The sequence below is a fragment of the Phaethon aethereus genome (genome assembly GCF_964289735.1).
Source record: "Phaethon aethereus genome assembly, chromosome: 3".
Lineage (NCBI taxonomy): Eukaryota > Metazoa > Chordata > Aves > Phaethontiformes > Phaethontidae > Phaethon > Phaethon aethereus.
The window spans coordinates 50,291,727-50,315,385 of NC_138576.1; the positions used below are offsets into that span (position 1 = coordinate 50,291,727).

At 44.1% G+C, this 23,659-nt stretch overlaps 1 protein-coding gene across 3 annotated transcripts in view; it reads left to right on the forward strand.

The window, feature by feature from the left end:
* The window catches only part of LIN28B (lin-28 homolog B), a gene marked incomplete at both ends in the record, with an annotated part of 88,861 nt that extends 65,508 nt beyond the window's left edge, over nt 1-23,353 (forward strand). For all 3 annotated transcript variants that reach the window (XM_081998338.1, XM_081998340.1, XM_081998339.1), the window contains one exon: nt 22,984-23,353. In XM_081998338.1, the coding sequence (XP_081854464.1) occupies nt 22,984-23,353 (370 nt within the window). The remainder of the gene's footprint in view (nt 1-22,983) is intronic.
* Nucleotides 23,354-23,659: the final 306 nt, after the last annotated feature.

Sequence of the window (23,659 nt, forward strand, 5' to 3'; positions counted from 1 at the left end):
GGGTATTAGTACTGGAAATCGATTGCGACGCTGTATGCACGCTAATCGCTGTAGTGGAAACATCCGGCTGCTATAATGAGATGCTGTGTTGGGAACAGGATACCACCATGTGCCCTTACTGTGGTAGCAGGTGGTAAATTTGCTTAAGCTTGCATATTTTGTTACATTGTAGAGGACTACAGTTTGTGTGTGGCATATAAATCCATTTTCATTAAACTTGAAATTGTTTTCTTAAAGCAGATTCTCATTTAGTTAAAGAAAAAAATAAAAGATTCCACAGGGACAGGATTATGTGTAACAACAAATCTGGTTTGGTTTTGTTTTGTTTTTAAAGCACTGCTTTGTTAAATGGTAGTTCAAGTTTGTCAGTTTAAAAATCCTTATTTCCCTGAAGTAGCCAGCTGTGACCTCTAAAAGGGTTCGTGCATATCAGTATGTAGAAGCTAAATGTGACGATTAGGAGCAGAATCGGGATGGAAATGAAGGTAAATGTGGTAAAAGGGATCTCTGGATACGAGCTAGGTGGTTTGTGGGACTGGGGCTGACTGGATTAAAGAGGAGTGGTGGGCAGGCAGTGCTCACCTCCCCATGGCAGGCAGAGGCAGGGCTGCTTCCGCCCTGATGCTTTCTGTGGACTGATGACTTCCAGTGCCGGTAGACAGGTCTTCAGCAAACTTCTGCCCCAAATTGGGCAGGTTGTAGCCCTCACCTTCCTTTTGTCGTTACTTGCCCTCCAGAAAAGATGAGGAATAGTTAGAGAAGCTTCTTTAACATGCATATTTCACAGGATTCAGCGGACGCGGAGTGCTAAACAAGGGTCCTCCACGAGCTGACCGAGAGACAGAGAACGGCGCCGGTTGTAGCTGCGCGGGTCGCACGCGCGGTCCAGGGCGCGTGACCGGCCGGGGCTCTGGCCGGCTGGGGTGCGGCGCTCTGCCGGGCAGGCTGGGTGCCCACCCCTCGCAGCCGCCGTGGGGTCCCAGGCTCTCTGTGCGCCTGGGGCGTGCGTGACCTGTGAGTGCCAGCCCAACGGAAGATGTGTTGCCCCAGCTGTGGTCCGGTGGGGACTCGGCTTGACGCCGAGTGCCAGGCTCCCCGTGGGTGTGCTGTGACGGGGCGTGTAGCTCTGGGGAGCGGGAGGGCTGGTTTTTGGTGGCTGTGGACAGATTAGTTGAGGGGAAGGAAGCCCTACCCCTGAAGGTAGGGGTTCTGCTGCGGCTGCCCTGTGGGACGGGGATGAGCAGGCTCAGGTCCCAGGGTGGCCCTTCCTGGGAGAGGATGGGCTGCACAGCGCTTGCCTGTAAAGTTCCCTTTTGGTATTTCAGACAGGCAGCGCTTGTGACGCTGCCAAACGCACCCATGGGCTGAGACCGCTGAGACAGTCAAGCAGCGTGGCCAGGAGAGTTCTGCTGAGGATGCTGCAGTAGGTGCAGCCCTGGAGGCCTGGTCGGCATAGCATGCCAATAACTTAATTCTGCTTATGCTGCAGCCTCTTTTTACAGAGGAGAAGAACCTCTGTGGAAGAAGGATGAAGTCTGCAGTCTGGTCAGGTCAGCGTTCCCCTACCAAGTGCAGTTGGATTGGTATGTACCCCTCAGCAGATGGGGAAGGTACAGAGATGGCCTTGGCCCAACCCCAGGCCGTACCCTTTCTCAGGAGGGATTCAAGACAGATTCCGTCAAATTTAGCAGTTAACTTAAAATTTCTTCTGTCAATAATGGTGTTTTTAAACGTGCAGTAAATGTGTACACTTAGGTTATTGTTGATGTAGACATTGAACATGCTGAATTGTTTTTTTTCTTTTCTGGGTGCTTGTAAATCATCTATGCCAAATATCAAGAGCATAAACTTCCAGCAGCTACTTCCGTATCTCCTGCCTGTGTCCATTAACATGTAGCCAGGTCTTGGGACTCTCCTTTTCACACGCTGACATCCCCTGGGGACACACAGCTAGTGTTCAACTACCTCTGGTCCAGGCTTGCCAAAACTCTCTCCAACAGTCATCCCAAAACTCTTCAGGCAAAGACTCCGACAGCTGCGCTTTGCAATCCAACTGGGTTTTTCTTGTGGCTGACAAATGATGCCTTTCGGGGTGTTTTTCCTTGTTAGAGAGACACTACTAAGTTGAAAATACTGTAAATTTCAGAAAGCGGTACTGCACTAGTTTTAAATATCAAGCGTAGTAGGTGGTCGTTGTTGCTGATTTTTCTGCACTGTGCTGTAAAAGCTGAAGAAACGGGAATCTCCCAGGTACTGGACAGCATTAACAGATTGAATCCCCATTCATTGTTTTTTTTCCTGTAGGGGAACTGTGACTTTAGAAGAGGTGGATGCTGCCCCTGGCTCTGCCAGCCAGGTCTCTGCCAGGGTGCAGTTTCACATTACTGGCTGCCATGTCCCCCCGTGCCCCCAGCCAGCGTTGTGGTCCTCTCCCCACGGGGTAGCTGGTGCTGATCTAATCCCGCAGAGAGATGGTTCAGGGAGCGTAACTGAGAGAAACTAATCCTGCAGGGACAAAAAAAAAGGTACCGAGGAGCAAATGGATAGGGTGGTGGTGGCGGAGCGGGGGATGCCTCTTGGTAACAGCTCTGCATTCCGTGGGTTTATCTGGAGTACAAAACCTTACAGGCAGCTCAGCATGAAACACATTGTGCTCTCTGCTCGGCGCAGCACAGACGTTCCCTGCAACATGACAGCGGCTTTGCAGCCCCTGTGGTAGGAGCGACACGGGATCTGCCCTCGGTGGTGGCAGGTGGTGATTTAAGAGCCTGTGGGGTTTACTGGAGGAAAGTGTCAGGAGCACAAAACCCAACAGGGAGTTTGGTTTGGCCTCCAAAAGGCCAGAGGTGTAAATAGGCATCGGCAAGACCCCGCAGAGGGTTTGGGGAGCGTCCCAGGTAAGGCCTTTTCTGCTTGAGCTTCCCATCAGGCTGCCACGCAGCTCTGAAGCACCAGATCCCGCTGCACACCAGTTCCCCACAGGAACGATGGTCTGTGCTTTTAGCAGGGCTGCAGCTTGTGGTTTGCCTGGCCAGGGAAAGAAAACAGGATGAGAAAAGCAAATCCCACCTAGTTGCTTTGGTGCCACCACAACCAGTAACTTGTCTATTAAATTGTGCGGTACCAGCAAGTTGGCGACTGACTGGGAAGGTAAGCAGCGGTCCTCAGCTCTGTGCCTGTGGGACCGAAGAGCAACCTTTAAAACCTGCGGTGATCAGGCTTAATTCACTGTTAACTTCTAGTTTGGCATTTTAGTATGACAGAGGAGTGTGTATGCAGTGGTCATTTCTCAGTTCTCTTCCTGCTGCTCCTCAAAACTTGCAAAACATGGGCGGTAGGCATGGAGGAGTGCAGCGTGTGGTGAAATCACAGCTCTTCCTTCCCCACCAGCTTCCTCTAAGCAATCCATTTAATTTTTTTCTGCTTCTGTTGCATTAGTTTGAACTGCTGTGAATGATGCGAAAACAACTGGAGATACATACTAGAACTAACATTTCCTGTTGTAGTGTTCTGCTACTTGACATCGAGCATATTAAGTGTGTTACAGTTTCAGAGTTTTACTTTGGAACTTAAGTATACTAAAATGATAACCTGCCTTATTCCTGACAAGGAAAAAAATAACATAAATTTCACACACGGTATTAGAAACCATATTCTTTCTGTCTAATTTTACTATATGCATCAATTATAGAGTGTATGTAATACACAAGAAGTTAATGTTTCAGGTTTCTTAATGATGGTTCTTCAAAGGAAGTGTTTCCACTGAATGGAAAGGAAGGATTATATAAAATCAGCACTTCAAGCTAGTAGTAGTGTAATGCTGAAAAGTACACATAAATGTCAGTAACCTTGTGAAACAGTATATAATCCATTCAGTGTTGTGTTTTCCAGCCTTCCAAAAAAAGGAAAGCATATATTCCCTGATATTTCCAGCCATGCATTATTTTCCTAGTTTTTGCTAGGAATCAGTGAATTTTCAAAGCATACCTAAATACTGATAAAGTATAAAAGTATGTTATAAGATGCTAATTTGCTATGTTGTTGCGATAGCAAACTAGTTTTATTGCAAGCCTTTCAATTACCCTCAATTACCAGGAAAGTGAAACAAGTACCTAATAATAACAACAACAACAAATCCCCCAACCTGTTAATTTTTAAAAATAATTTATGATAAAGCTCTACAGTGATATTAATGTTACTCAGAGTTCCTTTTGTACAAAGCTTGTGATATTAGCAACTGAAGTCCTGATTTATTGATGACTTCCCCCTTCTATAAGACAGCTTAAGGTTTTCTTGTCATCATCATCAGAGGGAAGTTACTGAACTGAACTACTAGTAGCTGAACTACTTCATTCTGCAAGACTTTATAGGAAAAACAATTTTGCAGCTGTTTTTTCTAACTGATACACATGTGATTTTAACTCTGGTGGCGAGAGGCAGGGTAAGGTATGGAAATGCAGGCAGCTGCCTCTGAAGGAAACAAAGCTTCAAGGAAGCTTAGTATGCTGAAATCAAGGGGGGCATATAATCTCCATCCTAGGGTGCTAAAGTGCCAAGCGTCACAACTGTCCAGGGTTATTAACAGCTTTTGCTTTGGGATCTGGACTTAGGGCTAAAGAGTGCTCATGAAAGAAGGACATAAAAACTGCAGGCAATGACAATCAAGCCAGTCTGATCTCAAAATATGCATGAAAGCCTTGCATCCTTCTAATAGAGAAGACCTGGAAAAATCAGAAAAAGTGTCTGAAGTGCAGTGTTAGTTTATCAACTGCAAATCGTGCCTTACCTTTATTATTGCACCTTACATTTGTATTTTGGTAGTTAGATTATTTTCTTAGACAGTGGAAATGTACTAAAGGTAATCTGGCCTTGAAAAAGGATCTGTTACAGTGCGCAAGGGAAAATTATTGGTTAAAATAAGGTTTACCACATGAACTCTGAAATGGATAAAAAATATTTTACTGAGCCCAGGAGCTTGTTTTTGAACCTCCCATGCTCCCCTGAGATTTGGAATTGGAAATGTTTTTAACAACATAGTGAGTATAAAACTGCTATGCCTTGTGCAGTGGATCCCACTGAGACACCTCATAGCATCTAGGCAGCCTTAATTTAAGGACAATCATATTAAAGAAATATTCAAGTTAAAAATAACTTTCCTAAGTTGCACCCTGCTATTCATATAAAACATAAAGGGGTGAGGGGAGAGGATTTAAACTGACCTTCTTGCTGTGGGGAGAAAGTAGAGGTTACCATGTCCTGCCTTTTCTTCTGGTGTGTCTTTCCTGTGGTTCCCCAGTTCATTGGTCTTCCCCTTTGGCAGCCAGCCATGGTTACCCCAAAGCTTTTATGTCAGGTTATAGGAACGCCAGGAAGGAGTGTGGCCGGCATTTTTCTGCTTTTGGGGAGCGTGGAGGAAGGGGGAAGCTGCTCATCCCAACGGTGTCTAGAGCAGTTTGGAGAAAGAAAAGTTATCAGGTTCTTGATTCCCTACTCTGGTTCACGCTAGAGCAGGCTCAGCACTGCTGAGCTTCAGGTGCCTCCTGGCTCCTCTTCCCAAAAGCACTTGGGACAGCTGGGAACGGCAGGAATATATTATATTTCAATGAGCAGTGTGCCTCCTACACCAGATGAGGCACTGACCTGAGGACCTGGTAGGGGCATTTGCTTCCTTACTCTGCCAATGTAGTACAAAAGCAAGTCATTCTGGACCAGTCAGGGAATTTGCTCTAAAGCATTGATTATGGTTTCTCATCCCTTTTAATAACCTGATCAGCCCCAATGTTGCCTCTGTGTAGTTTCTGTAACAACTGACAATTGTTTGCAGCATCCCTCTAATATCATTCGCAGGTTATGCTAACTGCGTGGTCTTCAGGAGCCGGTATGTCAAAGTCCTCTCGCAACGCGGCAGACGCGTTATTCGGTGCTCGGTGGTGCAATTCAGTCATTTCTGGCTGCAGCCTCCTTTTCACGAGGTGCGGTTTGCTTCTCTGGTGGCAGGCCCATTGGGGAGGAAAGGCTGGAGGGATGGCTTCACGCTTTTCTCATCCTGTTCTGCATGCACTGCAGCTGGAGTAAAGCCCAGCGAACAGTAACTCCCCTCTCCCAGCCAGCAACACCTTAAAATACCGCACCGCAGCTGGAAACCCTCTAGGCAGCCAGCCCTGGTCTTGTGGGTTTTTCACTACCTCTGTTACATCGTGTGTTGCAGCTTTTCATCAGAAAATGTCTGACGTTGCTGCATGATGGTGCAGGCGTTGCAAGGTGTTATCTTCTACATGACAAGCACTGTACAGATGTGTCTTGGCATGTCACAATTCACATGTTTCCCCTTATTTCTCAGAGTGGGGCGTCTGCTGCGGGCTGTCTTTACTCAAAACTCCTCTTGCTTCCATTTTCATCTTAAAGGCACAAAGGAGGTCAAAACAGGGCAATTTGACCAAATTTTCAGAAGGCGATGACCAGTAACAAAAATTATGCAGGCACAGGTTACCTGGGTTTGGTAGGAAAGAAATTACAACCTGACTGTTGATGAAGTGGGTGATGATTATTCGTGTGATTAAGAACCGCTGGGGCAGGGTCTGAGGCTGCAGGGGAGGGAGAATCTGAGACACTTGGATGAATATTTGGGGGAATGAACCTGAGGTAATGTATGATGTGCTGTTAGTCCTTGGTTCACTCAAGAACCGACAGATCAGGATTTTAAGAAGGGCAGGGGGAGAATGGGGGAATAGAATGGACCTGCTGCTGCTGCTAACAACCATTAAAAAAATACAAAGCCAGCTGCTCTCAGAGCAGAGCTTGATCCTTTCAGTGCCTTTAACAGCACAGTATATATTCAGAGGAGGGGAATTCATGAGGCCCTATGGACCTACACCATGGCATTACACAAAAATGCAAACCCGAACAATGGGTGGCCTCAGCAGTTCCATCTGGCTCGCCATTAACAAGGTTAAAGTAAAGTGGGTTTCCTTGGTTGTGTCACACACAATTTACACTTCAGATGCTTTAACTTTGGAGCCAGACTGGAGGGAGCACCGCTCTAAACGCACGTGGCAAGGGTCTCCTAACAGGTGTGGTAAACACATTTGTTATTGATGCTCTTTGAAAGACAGGGAGTAGTAGCATTTAGATAATTTGGAAGTACTATTTGGAAAGTGCAGATTTTTTGTCTAAAATTCCTGCCAACAAATTAGAATTACACTCAAATATTGTTTATTCGAAATACTTTAAGGACATTATAATATTAGTGGCTGGATTATTAGAGGCCTATGAAATGTTACCACCAGCATTTCTGGTATGGTAAGCTGAAGACTCCAGTCCCCTTTTAAGCTAAAAGAGGTATTGATGCACGGAAAGGTATTCTGTTGTAAAGCATTCTGCTTTCAGAGCCACCAAAATACTGAGGTAATAGCAGAGTTAACCATAGCAAATAATGACCTTTAAAAAATATTAGCTGTAGAGAGCCAGTGGTACATCAGCAGGTATGTTGCCCTGTTAATTTCTGTGCCATTGTGTGTAATTGCATTGTAAAGCATTGGAATTATCACAGCATTTTGCAGAAATCGTGCTCTTTGTCTCAGCTTTAAGAGGGAACCTAAGTGTCCTATAGGCTGTCCCATTCTTGAATAAAGAGTCACTTGCTATTGAATGAATATCAAAGTTGATAATTCCATTGTTAAGCTGTTTTATGATCTGTAAGGTAAGCATTTGAGCAGTTAACTCTGTGGTAAAGATCTCAGGTAATTTCCAGAAGAGAACGCATCTGTTGTTGCTGGAGGGGTGTTCAAGGCATTCTGCAGGGCAGGGTGAGTGTTGCACTGGATGACAAATACTACAAGAAACCTCCCCATCTCCACTGCCTTCGGCCGTAAATCACCAGTTCAATAACAGAGCTGAACTTCATACTCCTCTTGCAGTTAGACAATTAAAATTGCATACCATAAAACCAGCAGTCGTTGTTGACTACCAGTTACCCTAGCGACGTCGGCAGTCTCGCATAGGAAGGCCCTGAGCAAGCATCCTGCCGTGCTGAGCTTCCTCCTTGGTGAGCTGTGCCGTACCGCGGTGACGGGGCACGCTTCCTCTCGAGCGTTCTGCCGAAAGGTTGGCTTCGGCTTCGCCAGCGTTGAACAGCCCTGCAATTGCTCTGCGCCGTCCGGGCTTTGCCAGCAGGTGAGCCAGTGTCGCTGATGATGGCCTCCGTTACATGCCATTAATAGAGGTGTTGGTGTGGATGGCCCCGTGCTTGTTTATCCCTCTCCCTCCTCTTTGTCCAACTCTCTGACCCACCCTCATGGCCACTCTGTGCTCCCCTTTCATATCTCTTACAAAGGCAGGAATACCCTTAAACATTACACTTCTGTTTCTGACTGTATGCAGCAGTCCTGTAATCATAGCCATGAGTATTGTAAGATGCCATTTGACAGGCATGTCAAAGCTGCCAAGCTCCTCTCAAAGGCTTTCTGCCCGCTGCATTTGAGATAACTACAGGCAAAGCAAATGGAGCTGAGAAGTCATCTCACGACTAATTGGTCACAAACCATTGACATTCCCTTCTCTTCTCCCTTTTTAGCTACCAGACAGCTCTCTGTCTGTGAGCAGCAGCTTCTGACTCAAGCCCTGTCTGTGCAATAGCCTCAGAAAGAAAACAGTCAGAGAGCTATTCTTGCCAATTCCTGACAGGTGCAGTGCTTCCACACCAAGCATTGCAGTGGAAGGGAAACGAAGAAGGAATAATGCAGCAAGACAGAAGAAGAAGGTAGAAGGGAAGTTGTCCAGCTGCAAGTAGCACTTGTACGAGCATAAGGTGGGAAGTGCCCCAGCTATGTTACACATGAGTAGAGGGAGAGTTCACAAAAGAAGGATTAGTTAACTTGAAATAGAGGTGGTTGATTTATGGGGAACATGTGAAAGAATGGTGTAAAAACATATTTACTTAGAGGAGGGAAAATATGCAGCTCTGCACTGTATTTAGCATGTATTTAACTCGAAGCACACTTTGCACCCAACTTGGCTACTTTTTTGTCAGTTCAGTTCTTTTCCAGCTCATTGTCTCTAACTGAAGGGAATTCAGTCACAGCCACCCTGTTTACAAAACTAAGTTCAACATCTGCACTGGACTTCCAATGCGTGATTCTTTCATCCATCCTTCACATACACACTCCTACTGGTGCAGATCAGATAAATGAAATATAATGATTGACATATTCATGAACCCAGGTAGAAATCCAGTACAGATTTGTGTGAAGGTTGTGTGTGTGCTGTGACCAGGGGTACATCCCGTCACAGGGTGCGGTTCAGCATGGCAGTTCCTCTGGCAAGAGCATTTGAGGATGATGGGAATCTCACTGCTTAATCTACTCCCTCCCACCACCTGCCAGTGTTTATCACACCCACAGTTGTGCCAATGCAATGGTTTGTGATTTTGCCTTGAAACTGGAGGTGTGATGTGAACCAGGCTAAACAAACATTACAAACTGGAAAAAGTAGATGAATTAACTGAAAACTTCTGCTGTTGAGAATTGGCTAGCAGTTTCAGTTACTGCACGGATCACCCTCAGGAGTTTTTCAAAGCAGATCATATGTCTTTGGAAGTATTCTTCTTGAAAAGGGGGCTGTTTACTGGGTGGTTGTCTTCCGTTTGTCTTCACGTTACCGAAGAAAAGCTATGAATGAAATGCAAAGTAGTTGAGCTGGAGTCTGGTCACTGCGTATGGTTCTGGATGGGTTGCAGCACTCGAGCAGGATCCCTGGCAGTTCCCTGCGTTCTGCCTGGCATGGCATACTGTTGCTGGCTTGTTTCGCAGTACGGAGTGTGAAAACAGAAGGGCACCCCAGGAGCTGTCGCGGATGCTGCCAAGACAGCAAGCAGTGGTGGCACTCGCTGTGCAAAGCTGTGCGGGAAGTGGGGATGAAAGCTAGATACAGTAGTTTCTTGAAGACATTCTGGTTCAGACTTTTGCACCATGTAGAAAGTGTGTTTTCTGCATCTGATTCTCATTTTTGTGGTTCCTGTCAACAGGGAATGAAAAAGACCTGTGGAGGGTTTTTCTGTGTTTGTGCGAAGTTCAATTAAGCTCTTGATAGCCCTCATTTTCTGTGTAATGTTTGGATTGTAGACATAAATGAAATGACTTTTCACAACTTGTTTATGACTTTTCATCCCAATAGTTGTACAGCAGTGAAATAGCCATAACAAAGATGACAATTTCAAAATCGGGTATTTTATGCATTGTCCAGGATGTGCTTGATTCCTGCTCTAGTTAAGTGAATGCCAGTTAATTTGTGGCCTCATCACTGTACCATTGTACTCCGTTGTGCCGTAACATTTCTTTTTTCTTGCTTTACCAGATAACAACCCTGAGGAGCAGAGACTCAGATCCTCAAAGCTATGAGGATCTTGCTTGCCTCTGAAGTCAGTGGGACATAGGCATTTAAAAACCTGTAAACATTTGATTATCACAACAGGCTGCCTGTGACAGAGAAAGAAGGTGATGCCACGCTCTCCGTCACCAGCTTCTGAGCCTGGGAAGGATGAGACTTTTCATGAGGCAAATTAATGGGCTGTGCTTGAGGTCTAGTAGTCCTGTACGGGAGACACAGTTTCCCTCCACTCCATGGTTATTTGAAATTGGGTATTTCCAGGTATTTTGGATATTTAGAATTAGAAGGTTTGTAAGGAGAAGGGCCAAAGGGATCTTAATTTAGGAGCAAGGCTTTCTGGCCTTCCAGGTTTTCAAGAGTGAGGCTAGTTTAATAAACAATTGGTTTGTTCCTGGCAGTATCTGTGAATAGTGTAGGAAGTGTCAGACTTTTAAAGGTCTGGTCCCTTGTCTTCTATGGCTACAACTGTTCAGGTATTACTATTTTCAACCACATGGAAGGTGTTGGGTTCCTAAATTTAATGTTTGGGTGCTGCCAAGAGCCTCAAAACCTGAATTTGCTTGCTGTCTGTGTCTTATATCACTTGGGGTTTCTACTGGACAGCCAGGAACTCAGTGCTTTAGCTTACAGCTGAGTCCCGCAAAAGTATCGGGTTGGCTCCTGAGCCGTCCCCTTCACCTGTATGGCCCAAGCCAGGGAACACACTAACCCGTACAAAAGGTCCCCAAGGGTTCACCACACACCTCACTCAGCGTGAAAGACGCGTTTGGATGCAAGTCTTCCTGCTGTCAGGGGATGCTGTGATCTCCAGATGGTCGTTGTTCAGCCTTTTGAAGAAGGATTAGTAGATTGTAGGTAAGAGACAAGGGTTTCTCATCTTCTCTCTCTAGGGAACAGAGGTCACTGACCATTTCCAGGAGGATTATACCCAGTGGTGGAAGCAGCACCATGAGGTGTGGGGGAGGCTGTGCCTGAGGATGGCAGGCAGCAGTGGAGGTTCTGGGCAGTACGGGGGGAAGAGTTCAGCTGCAAAGCGTACGGCAGCTCCCAAGACTGGCGTTGTGGTTTTTACAGTGGTGCAGTAATAAAGATACTTAACACTGACACCAATACAGTTTGTTTCGGCACAGGTTGAGGGTTGTGGCACCCATACACCACCCTTCAGGAGTAGGAAGGGTTCATGCAGATGGAGTGGGCTGTGAGTGGGTGGTAGGGACCCTGCTCCAGCCTGGTGCTGAGCAGCCGGGCGCTCTCGCTCTGCCTGAAATGAATTCCCTGCTCCCTCTACCTGGCATTTATCCAGAATGGAAGAAAAATTGATCCAGTTCCCTGTCTAGCTGTGAGTTCAGGTCCATTGCCCCAGCTGGTTCAGCTGCATATTTTTAGGTCCTATGGGAGAAGGATACTCTCAATTTTTCCTAGGGAAGATATATCACTGGAATAATTAACTGCTCAACAAATAGTAAGAGTTGTCTCCATAACCTTATAGCAGTATGGTCAATAATCACTAAAACAGGAAGAAACTGGGTTTCCTATGGATTTGACATGTTGTATGTTCCATTCCTAGCCACTGCAGTATGTCCCAGTCACCTTTCCGTGTCTTCTAACCTGCCCCCAGAGCCTGGGATTGGAGGAGAGCAGACAGGCTACCAAAATAACTGAGTAATCCTTTTTTTTGCCATAAGGTGGGATTTGCCCTCCAAAACTTAAGAACTCGCAACCGTTCCCCCCACGGAAATTCAGTACTTGCTGGCCTGTGCATGCTTCACATAAGTGGCTGCAAAGATGTATGTGCCTTCTTCCACCCCAACCAGAGGTCTGATTCATCACTAGCAACCTCAGGGCTTGCATTAAAAATGTGTTGCGCTTTCTGCCTCCGTGCGCTTCCAGTCTTAACGTACAGTTTTCCTGCCTTGCGCAGTGAGTGCTGCTGGATAACTGGAAGGTTGGTTGGTTTAGAGTATAGATGAATTGTTAAGGCACAGACACGACACTGGCATTAATCACTCTTCTGGTTTGTGACTGCTTTCAAAATTGTAAATTCAGGGCTCCCATAATTGAAGTTGTGGCTTGGGTGTGAATTTCTGATCAAAACTACAGATAGCTGATTGTGCTGTGCTCGGTGAGCACATCTGTTGCGGTTTTTTTTGGCCAGCACACTCAGTGTCTGACTTGTAATCTGCTGTCCCCTTGCATTGATCACGACTGGAGTGCCCTTATCTGAATTGTTCTTTGCTTTCAAACATTTTATTGAAGTCCAGGGTTCTTGTTTTATCTAAATCTCCTGATGCAGACTCCATCAGTCATGCCAGGAAAATTGATCCTTGGCCTATAAACATCCTTACTTTTGAAATCGTTCATTCATTCTTTCTAAACCTGGAAGGCTGGGCATAAATGGGCAGAAGAATCAAACGTATCACTTCTCTACCTTGGCCATAATTCTGTGGTTTTCTTTTTTCAACTTTGTGATTTATACTGCGTTATGCTTTCACGGGTCACATTAACCTGCAAACACGGTAACAGGTGAAGCTGAGGGCTTCAGCCTGCATTGCTGCGTTGCCTCGCAGTTTGTATCAGCCAGACCTCTGCAAACAGCGTTGGCTACTGCAGTGTGACTTTTCAGTATCCATACACAGTGGGAAATCCCGTTCCCAGTTACACTATTAAAGTTAACGGAGAATAAGCTCAGTGAAGTCATCAAAACTGCTCTGTATTTACACCCATGTGACTGAGAGCAGAATTAAGACCATTAAGATGCTCTGTTTCTGGGAAGATGCAATATTTTGAAAAAATTTTATTAACCTCATTGTTACCATTTTTCTGGAGTGATACCGCTACGTAATCACAACTAAGAGGGATAAAAGTGATCTAGTTTACCACATACAGTGAAGTTATTTCAGTTATATTTCCTTTTTTTTAACTGTACACAGAATTAACAGAATTCAGAGAAAGAAGTATTAAGCTCAAACCCGTGCATGAGATTTGCCACCCTGAGGCCAAACTAAGAAAAAGAAAACACCAAATTTTGAATTAACAATGTTGGTTTTGTGTGTACAAATGTGTTTTTTATTTTTATGTACACAATTACAGAGAGAATTAACAACAAAGATAAATCTGGTGGTGAGATAGGGCATCATAGTAGAACATGGCATTATTTCACTTTTAATTCTCAGGGATCAGGCAGTGTGGGACAACAGAAATACCTGCCTCAGGTGGGAATTAAAAGCTATATGAGGCTTAATCCTGTTGCAGCTAAAATACACTTTTCACACTCTACTGTTGCTTCTGCATTCTGATGTGAAAAGTATCAAAATTAATTTTGTTCTTTAAGATGTTGAAAGCCCCTTAAAAACGTGTTATAGAAAATGCTGAACACAGGCATTTAGTAGTAATGTCAATATATGGAGCATTTTAGACGTCTTAAGAGGCAAGTTTGAAAAAGTGAATTAGGAACTGACTGCTTCCTCAGTCAGTGCATCAGAGTGGTACAGATTTCCCTTACCAATAAAATGTGGCTATAGAGCATCTGAATGGCTTCATTGTTCTGGCAGGTATTCAACATGTGAACTTAGAGGTGCTGTTCCAAGGAAAACCAACCACCATGTTTGATGTCCTTTTGTTACACAGTTGGGAAAGGAAGCCCTGAGTGTATTTCATGTGACGCAACTTACGCTTTCAATTTTCATCAGCTCTGGAAGGAACACCCCCATAGAGATAGCCGGCATGGCCTCCTCATAGTGAGTGTGTCAGACAGTAACCGACCCGTTATTTCTGAAGAATGAAATGAAGATGTGAGTTGCTGGTCAAATCCTGCAATCCTTAGCACTTGTGAAGCCTATATTCATGCAAGTCGTCTAATTCAGTGAATGTAATAGGAGAATCCATTTCAAGGCTAGGATCTAAGTCAGCCTGTACTCCTGCCGCCAGGCATTTCTGAAACTTTGTGCATGATACTGATTTATAAGGGATACCTGAAGTCGTAAGACTCTAAACGGTTATTTGGGGAAGAATAGGTTATGAACTTCCAGAACAGCCTTCCTCCTTCCCCTCTGTCCTCTTCATCCTCCTTCTCTTCCTCTACCACTACTTGCTTCAGGGCTCCAACCTACTGCCAGGATGCCATTTGCTGTTTCCTGTTGTTGTGAGGCGTTGGTGTTACTTGTATTTGCTGCTAACAGCACAAGGGAAATGGCAATTTTTAACAACTAATTCCCAGTTACTTAGTACCCTTTTATCTCATCTGTGGATTAGCTCATCAGTGGATGCAGAAAGCCTGGAACCAGCTCTGCTGAGAGGCAGATAAGGTCAGGCATGCCTCTTAGCTCATGAACAGCACCTCAGCGACCCAGAAAGAGTTGAGCCGGTTTCACGCAGCATGCGTCCTTATCCACAAGGCCAGAAGGCTCAAGCTACCTCTGTGAAGACTTCTGGTGTCACTGAACGATGCTGCTGTAAACAGGGGCACCGAGGAGTGGTTTCAAACTCAGCCTGCCAAGGTCTACTTAGTTCTGGCCACCGTGCCCATGCCTGCCCAGCGCTGCACCCCAGCCGACTCTGGCAGTAGGCTGCAAACGTGGGTACACACGGCAGTGATACCCAGAGCAAACCTGTACGGCAGCCTTTCCACCGACACGAACTATGGAAGATACTGGCTGTTTTGAAAAGCACCGCATACGGAACTGGTTTAATTTAAAATCCCTTTTTTGAAATTATTATTCCCACAGAAATTAAATCTTACAAGGGAAATTTGTGGTTGTGAGTGTTTGTGTGTGTGGTTTCATAATGAAAGAAGATTAGCAGCGGTAGACTTAATTGAAATCATGGTGTAACGTTTCATGTTTGAAATGCATGATCTACGAATATTTAAAACATAACTTACTTAAACTGTCGCTGATCTTATATCTGCTTTATTTGTATGGGTTAAAGCCGTTAAAATATACACATTCTTTCCACGGTGTATTGATACTATTGCAGCAAAACCATCTTTCATGTTATTTGGAAAAAAAACCTCGCTTTGTAAATACCTATTTCAGGAGTTATTAACTCTCAATATAAAGAAAATCCTTTGTCATAACAAACGAAAAGCATTCCTCCATGAGGATGCATTTCATAAGGATTTTTGTGTGATTATGTGAAAAATAATTTCCCTCCATGCCTGTAAAGAGGGCTGAGTGGGTAGCAGAGATAAGGTTTTATGGAAAGGAAGAAAGAATGGAAATAACATCTTTGAGGTCATTTTTTTTTAAGAGCTGCTATCCGTGTAGTCCTTTCCATGTTTGTGGAGAAAAAGACTGCATTTTGTGCATTTTGAACCACCTTTCTGTTTCATTGTTGTTCTTGGTTCTCAAAAAAACTCACCTTTCAGCAAAATCGTATTAGCAAATTTAAAAAAAAAAACCAAACAACATTTCCTCACAAACTTAAGCTAAATTGTATCCTGACAGGTCTGATTTATCAGGCAAATGCCCCACGTTGTTGTCAGCTGCTTTGTTGGGGGGTGAGGGGGAGGGGAAACCCAAGCAACAAAAGACCGTAACCTATTGATATTACTGCTGCGATACACCGGGGAAAAGAGATTGATTTAGAACTTACCACAGAAAACTAGTCAATGTGATGAGTTCAAAATGGAGCATTTCTATTTATTTATTTGTAACAAGAGTAAACATCATCAATATTCGACCCTGTGTTATTGGAAGCCTTGCAGACAGCGGGTTTGTGTCAGCGTGCTGGGGCTATCTGTAAGATGAAAGAAGGCAAGCTTAAAAAAATGGAAGTTCCTTGTTTTTCCTCAGGAAATCGAGTGTCTCCGATCTCTGATATCACGTGTTGTAGGATTTGGAGAAGAAATAGATAGATGTGCATTTTTATTTCATTTCATCTTTATTTCTTTAGGAGGCTATCTTTTTTTTAGAAGATGATACTTCTGTTAATCTCAAATGCTAGTAAAGCAAAGGAAATTTTCAAACTGAATTTTACTGAAGAACAACAGCCTGCAATTAACTTTCCCAGCATGTCACCTCTGCACGGTGTTTTGTGTGAATGAGGGGTTTGGGGTAGCAAATGCTCACAGGATCAGCCACTTTCTGAATTGATAACACACCATTTTCCAACATACTTGGCTAGAAATAATTACAGTTTCAAAATTAAACTGTTTGTTGATTTGGGGTTTTTTTTCACGGATTGATAAATGAGGGTGCTAGTGAAGTTTTCTGTCTTGGTGTGACCCTGCTTGCTGGACACACAATAAATAATACTCTGATGAAGAGGCTGAATGCTCCATTCTCTAGTTTATTTAACTATAGAATTTCACTTGACCTTAAATGATTTTTTCAGTATTATTTCCGTATTCAGTACTTTGAATACTGATACCTCATTAGACTATTTTCAGAGTTACCTGTATTCTCTCCTGCATTCAACTACTGCTTCAGAATTAAAGGTTAATAAACAAAATGGCATGAAAGCCAGCAATGTGCATGTGAGAAGAAACATTCCAGCAAGTTCCCTCTTGGAGGGCGTGGGCAGGGTGTGTAGGTTCAGCGCATCGTGTGTATGTCTCATTGACAGACCGGTGGGTTTTCGTCCTTTAAAAACAAAAAGCTGGGCCACATTTCTGTGGGTTAATTCCCCGCTGGGTGCGGGGAGCGGGGCAGCTCCCTCCCACACCCCATGATTTTTGAAAAAAACACAGGCTGGCTTTGTTTCTCCTGGGATTTAATGCTGCTTAAAAGGTTCAGGGAGGGCGTGAGGAGGGAGAAATCTCCCGAAGTGACGCCTGCAAGGGAATGCCCCGGTAGAAGCGGCGGAGGAAGGAGTGAAATGCCAGAGGAGCTGGTGCCCAGCGCCGGGCTGTCGGGGTGCGTGGGGGTCCCCACCCCACCACCTCCCGCTCCTCCCCTGCCACACGCCGCTGCTGCTCCTGCGGCTCCTCGGTTTGTTGTCCTGGCAGACGACCAAACTTTTCCTTTTCCAGGGACAGTTGCTGCCTGTTCTTAAGTTGCAGTGACTGCAGCTTCATATGTAGTTTCAGCGTTTCTTACTCTGAAAAGATGAGGTCTGCATGTGCGAGCTGTTTTAAGGCATAAGGGTAAAGCTCGGTTTCAAAAAATTCTGAAACTTTTTTTTTTTTTCACTTTTAGGTGCAGGCTTCTCAGCAAGAAGGGTTTTCGTATTATACCTGTATGAAGTAAAAGTGATTAGTCCTTTTATAATACAGTGACATATGAGAGGTGCCCATTTAGCAGCAATCACCTGTGAGCCTGTCAGTCTTTGGAGTGCTGCTGTGACAGGTTTGATATCTGAGATTTGGTTACTGGAGTGTTTTAATACTCTGTTAAAATATACTTGTATTTATCTCAAAGACAGTTTGAAATTACCAGATCCTCAACAGTCCAGAAGCCTCTTTCAGTACTGCGGAGGGGTTGGAGGTGTTTCTCACCTGTCCTCAGCAAGCACAGGCCTCCCCAAGCTTTTCTAAGTGTTCACATCCCCCAGCCAGAAGTGTCCCCTTGCACTGCCCCACAGCCTGATTTTCAAGACAAGTCACTGAAGCCCTTGCAAACGTGTTAGTTTTGTCCGAGATCCATATTTCTGTTTGATTGTGGGTAGTTTAACCTCCCTTTGCACCGAAATAGGGTAGTCACGCGATCTGCTGCGTGTTCTGTCTGCAAGAACTGGCCTTTCTTTCTTTAGGTATGTTGTGAAAGTAATTACTAAAAAAGACAGCACGTTTAGGTACAATTTTAAACGTTTCCTTTACACTTTAACTGCTTTGTTGGCATTCAGTGTATTGTAAAAACATCTCACTTGTGCATGCTGTTAGAATACCATGCCATTTTTTTTCAAAGCATTTACATTGCTAGATGGAGCATTGCTAGCCAAGCTGCAGTTTTTTGTTGTCTGATAGCATTCAAAAAGGAAAAACAAAAGAGGAGCTGGTGTAGGGAATAGCCTGGTGAATTATTTTAGTCTTCCTCTGACTATACCCCCTTTCTTCCCTTTGCTGTCCCTGTTAGATGTTAACCCTTACCCCCCCCCCCCAAGTCAGTCACCAGGGTAATTTTAAAGCTTTTTCTCTCAACAGATAATAGTGTGGAGCCACGCAAATGAGTCTCTATTTGTCATATATATTGGATTATCGTCTAAATCATATTATAAAGCAGCATGAAGAAGCAAGCAGTTGTGCTTACCTTCCTTCCTTGCTTAGATCAGCTGAGCTGTTACTGTGGCGAAGGTATTTGCAAGGCAGGGCTATCATCATTTTAAAAGGGAGAGGGGTAGGGTGTGCTTTCTAAGTAGGAGTTGACTGCTGGGACAAGGAAAAAAGCTGAAGACTAGAGGCTATTTTATTTTGCATTTGCAGTTGGTTGTGACATTGAGTACTTCTAATGAATTTCAGTCATCAGTTTATTACAATTAATACAATATCATTTATGTTGGAATCTGTATGCTTTTTGCTTGGTCATGTTTCCTTTAGTATGTATAGTTCTGTGCAATCACAAATCCATAATGAAGGATAATTTAGTGGTTTTTAACCTTGCTATATGCTCTCCTCTTCTTCAGGAGGTAGGTATTAATGTTACTGTTTTCTTGAGAATATTGGAATACAATGCTAGACAAGTTCCTCAAGGTTTTCCTTTATTAAAATGTTAATATTTTTCATATTAAAAAAACCACCCTGATTCATCTTTCTGTCAGTGCTCTAGTGAACAAAGGATTCCCCGTTAAGATAACTGCCATCTTTTTATTTACTCTGTTGCATTATTTTTTGAGCCTGAAGTTGCCTAGTAAATCATGGGAACTTAACTGTGAGAAATAGTCCTATTTTAACAAATCCTTCTTGCTGTTGCTTTTTTGTAAGAGTTACTTCTACTACAATTGCACTTTTAAAGGCTTTTTGTGGTTTATTCATCTCATGATGTAATTTACATATAAACTTCTATGTTGTGTTTAAGCTAACATGCATTATTTCCTTGGTGCTTCTGAAGTGAAGAAATACTTGCTATGGCTGTACTAATCTAGAGTTACTGAGAACATACTAAAATGAGAATTTGCTAATTTTCTTAGCAGGAGCCAGCTTGTGTATTGTTCTATATATTTATGTATATAGAGATTGGATGTATAAGCTTGTGTGCATATATCACATGCTATCAGGTTTCATTATGTTGTTACATAAGTATATACAGCAGAGAGGAGCAAAGAGTTGAAGTGTTTTGGACAAAAGGGTTAATAGCATACCTTAGTGCACATGGGTGATGCCATGTGGTATCATTTGTGAGCTCTGAGGTGGCTGACTATTTCCATTTTGGTGTAAATCCCTTGAGAGGGAATGTGTTTCAGAGCGGGGTGTGATCTGTTCTCCTGGTAAGAGTGACTGACAAGGAATGAATAAATAGTTAAAAGAACTGAATAAATACCACCCTCCTGTTTAAGTCCAGGCACACCCAGGCTGGCACATACATATTCTAATGCGACACTTTAGCCAGATGCTTGAGTTGATTGGTAACAGAAAGCAGTCCTGAAAAGCCAAATTACAGTTGAATCACAACTGCTTCTGATAGAGTTTTCTTTTATGGTGACATTTTAGCAGCGATTTGAATAAATGCAGGGAATTACAATATTTTGCAAGGAGGATGTATTGATAAATATATACACAAAAGGTGACGGAGGCCTCTTGAGTGGAAGCAGGGGCCCTGACAGCAGGTTCTTGGTCAATTGGTGAGGTGAAATGGTTCACTGAATTGGACAGCACAGTGCTTACTGTAGTAACCGATTAAATTGATTTGTCCATGGCTACCACCTACCCTGCTACTGAGGCCCTTTAACCTTTTTTCAAACTTTTTTCTTTTTTAAACCACTCTAAATACATGTAATATTAAGGGAAGGAAGCAAGTGCAAATGCATTCACAGCTATAAAATTCTGTATTCTGAATTAAGATAAAATACACGATTTCCAGAATGTCTGCGCACTCCCATGTTATACTGTATTATACTATACTTCGCCCAGGAACATGTACACTGCTAGAAACCGATGAAGAGGGTAATAATAAACATCATTCTTTAATACAACCTAAATTATAATAGATACTGCATTTGTGAATTCTTAGATGTATTTCTTGGAGAGGAAAAAAGTAAAACACTTAAGGGTTTTTGTTGTTGCTGTTTTGTTTTTCTAATTGCAAGTTTTACTTCCTTATTATTTTATCCAGAAGGTGTTTAGAAAGCTTCTCAGGGAAACGTAGCTGAATGCCAGTTCAGACTTGAGTGCTACTGTTAATTGTGGGTCACAATTTGAAAAGATCTGCAATGATTTGGGAGAACGAAGTCAGATGGATATGGTTGAATAACTTAAAACTTTTTTTTTTAAAATTCTAGGGGGAAAAAGTGATCAGGATGTTTGTATTTTACAACATATTTAGTATGTTCTTGCTAGGGAAATCAATACTGAATTATAATGGGGCTTGTACGTGGTATTTTATTCTTGATTTGAGGGAAGTTTTATGTTCTGCGTCTCTCTGTGGGCTATTCCATAGTGTATGCAGACAGGCTAGAAGCATAGTCTTCAAATTCCACTGAAAAATCACATAAAACTTCAGTGTAGTGGTGACATAAAAATGAACCAGTTCACCTAAAATACGTTATTGCAGTTGTCATAGAAGTGCAGAGCTCAGTATAATGGGTTTGGTTTCTTGTTTCTTATTAATTTTTAGGGAAGATACGACAATTTAATTACAGTATTTTCTGAAAGGATAATGAAGTTCTGTTCATCGTTTAACTTCTCTAAATTATGGATCAGTCTTGTAGGATATAACAGCATGCCATGGGCAACTCACGCTGTTTTTTCATTTGTCTGTTAAAATAAAGATATTGTTAGTATCTTGCTAATACTGAAGAAGAGCTATGAAGAGGGAGGTGCTGAGGAATTGTTTCTTGGAGTGGATTTGCAAATGTTAACAGCCATTTTGCAGTCGTCTTAAAAATTACGCGGGGTTTATCAATAGCATTTTTTTTGGAAGGTAAAGTAAATTCTGTAGGTGAGACTCCAGCTGTACAACTTTGCATGGACTAAACTTGGTCTTCTATAGACTAGAAGTGACCGCTTAATAGTAGCTGAAATAGCACCTTGTTACTTTCCAGGAATCTGATTAAAATACTTAGATGTGGGCTCGAGTCAGAATATGTTGCACTGTTTTGTACATACAGTTAATTATAGTTACAGTCTTTTTTTAATCCTTCAGTTGACTCCACCAGGCCTAAGTATTTGTGCAGTTGGTTTTTTTAAATCAGTTGATGGTTAAGTGAAAGCAAAAAAAACCTGTTGGTTTAGTTCTCTCCAGTAGTGTGTTAGATCATAATAAATTAAATGTCCATGCATTCAGTGCAAGTTTCATAAAACAGAGAAACAGGAAATCATAGAAAAATAGCCAAAAGAGAAAGCTCAGTGGTGAACGTGACTGGCACAGGGTCACCGTGCCAAAGGCGTGTCATTATTTCTTGGTATCGTGTTAGAATAACGTAATCCAAGGACTTCTGTTCCCGGCGTGTGTTAGAAAGCAAGAGGGTTCGGTAAGGAATTGCTGGAGATCTCTTCATCTGGGTCAGTAGAAGAGTGTTCAGTGGGTCTTAGCCACGTTAGAGAGCTGGGGAGAAGGCCTTGCCCATGCGGCATGGAGGCAGCCCTCTGCGCCCCGCGGCTCCTGGGCAGCCGCGGCCTTGCGAAGGTGACACCCCAGGTCACCACCGATTGCAAGCGGCTTGGGAATTTCCACAGAAAACAAACAAACCTTGTTTTATGACTCTCGCCAGGGCTTGCTTTCTTTTCTTCCGAATCAAAACCGTAAATGCCATTACCAACCCTCAGCCACGCAAGCACTGTAGAAGTTTGGGCCCCTGCTCACCGTGTGCCTTGGCTGAGCGGGAGGAGGCACGGTGCCGGCCCGTGGGTGAGAGCCCCGCTACTGACAGAGCACCGCCGTCACTCCTCCACGTTTGGGTTTCCCTGGCTGAAAGCAGCACGTCCATTAGGACACGGTTTACGCCTGAGGCTGAGTTATCTCCTCTCCGCACCTTTCTTTACGGCCCCGACCCGGCGACGGGCACACGCCGGCTGAAGCCGCCTCAGGAGGAGGCTGGCGCTGGTGACTGCCGCCTCTGCTCTCCTCGCCCCGCTTTGCGACGTTCGTCCTGTCAGGCGTTGAATGCTATCATACCCGCGTAGACAGAGATGTTCGCGGCGGCGGCGGCGGGACGTCTGAATATCTGGTGCCCTCTAGTGGGGCCGGGGCCCTGACCGGGAGGCGGTGGCCGCGCCCCGGCGACGGCCCTGTGGGGAGAGCCGAGCCGGCGGGCCGGGAACCCCGGTAAAAGGTTCCCGGTCACGAGCAGAAGGTGTTTTTTGGCTCCGGTGCGACAAAGGGGCACCTTCCAAGTGACTTGAAAAGCAAAACTCATAGTACCGCAGCCTGCGGCAGTGAGGTATCGGTGCAGAAGCCCCTGCGGTTTCACCAGCAGACCTTGTGCACGCTCACGCTGAGCTTACCCGACATAGAAAATCTTACAATTTGACACTGCGTTTTATAACTAGCTGTCTCTCTTTGTTTTTAGATGCTACAACTGTGGTGGCCTCGACCACCACGCTAAAGAATGTAGTCTACCTCCGCAGCCAAAGAAGTGCCATTACTGTCAGAGCATCATGCACATGGTGGCTAACTGCCCCCATAAAACTGTCTCGCAGCCGCCCACTAGTTCTCAGGGAAGACACGAAGCTGAACCGCAGCCTTCCACTTCTGCTTTCCCGAGAGAAGGGGGAGGAGCGCATGGCTACTCGTCTCCATCATACTCTCAGGAGGGCAGGTCGGAGATCTCGGAGCGCTCGGGCAGGTCACCACAGGAAGCTTCGTCGAGTAAGTTGTCTGTGTCGCCCGAAGAACCGAGCAGAAAGGGGCCTTCTGTTCAGAAAAGGAAAAAAACTTAAAGCATTTGTCATAACTTTCCATTTTCTTTATCCTCTTGGGATGTCTACCTCATGCAAATACAGGGGAAATAATTTCATTATCAGTAGCTGACCTGGAATTTTAACTACTGTTGAGGAACTGTGAATTTTTTTTTCTTTGATAGACAAATCACTCCAAGCAAAATACATTTGAGCAGGGTGCATTACGTTTTACCTTCTGTATGTGTGTGTATGAGTGTGCACGCGCGTGTGTGTATGTGTGCATATCTATAAATATATATATTTTCCATCAGACCGTTCTCCAGCTCCCACAAGACATTACTGTGA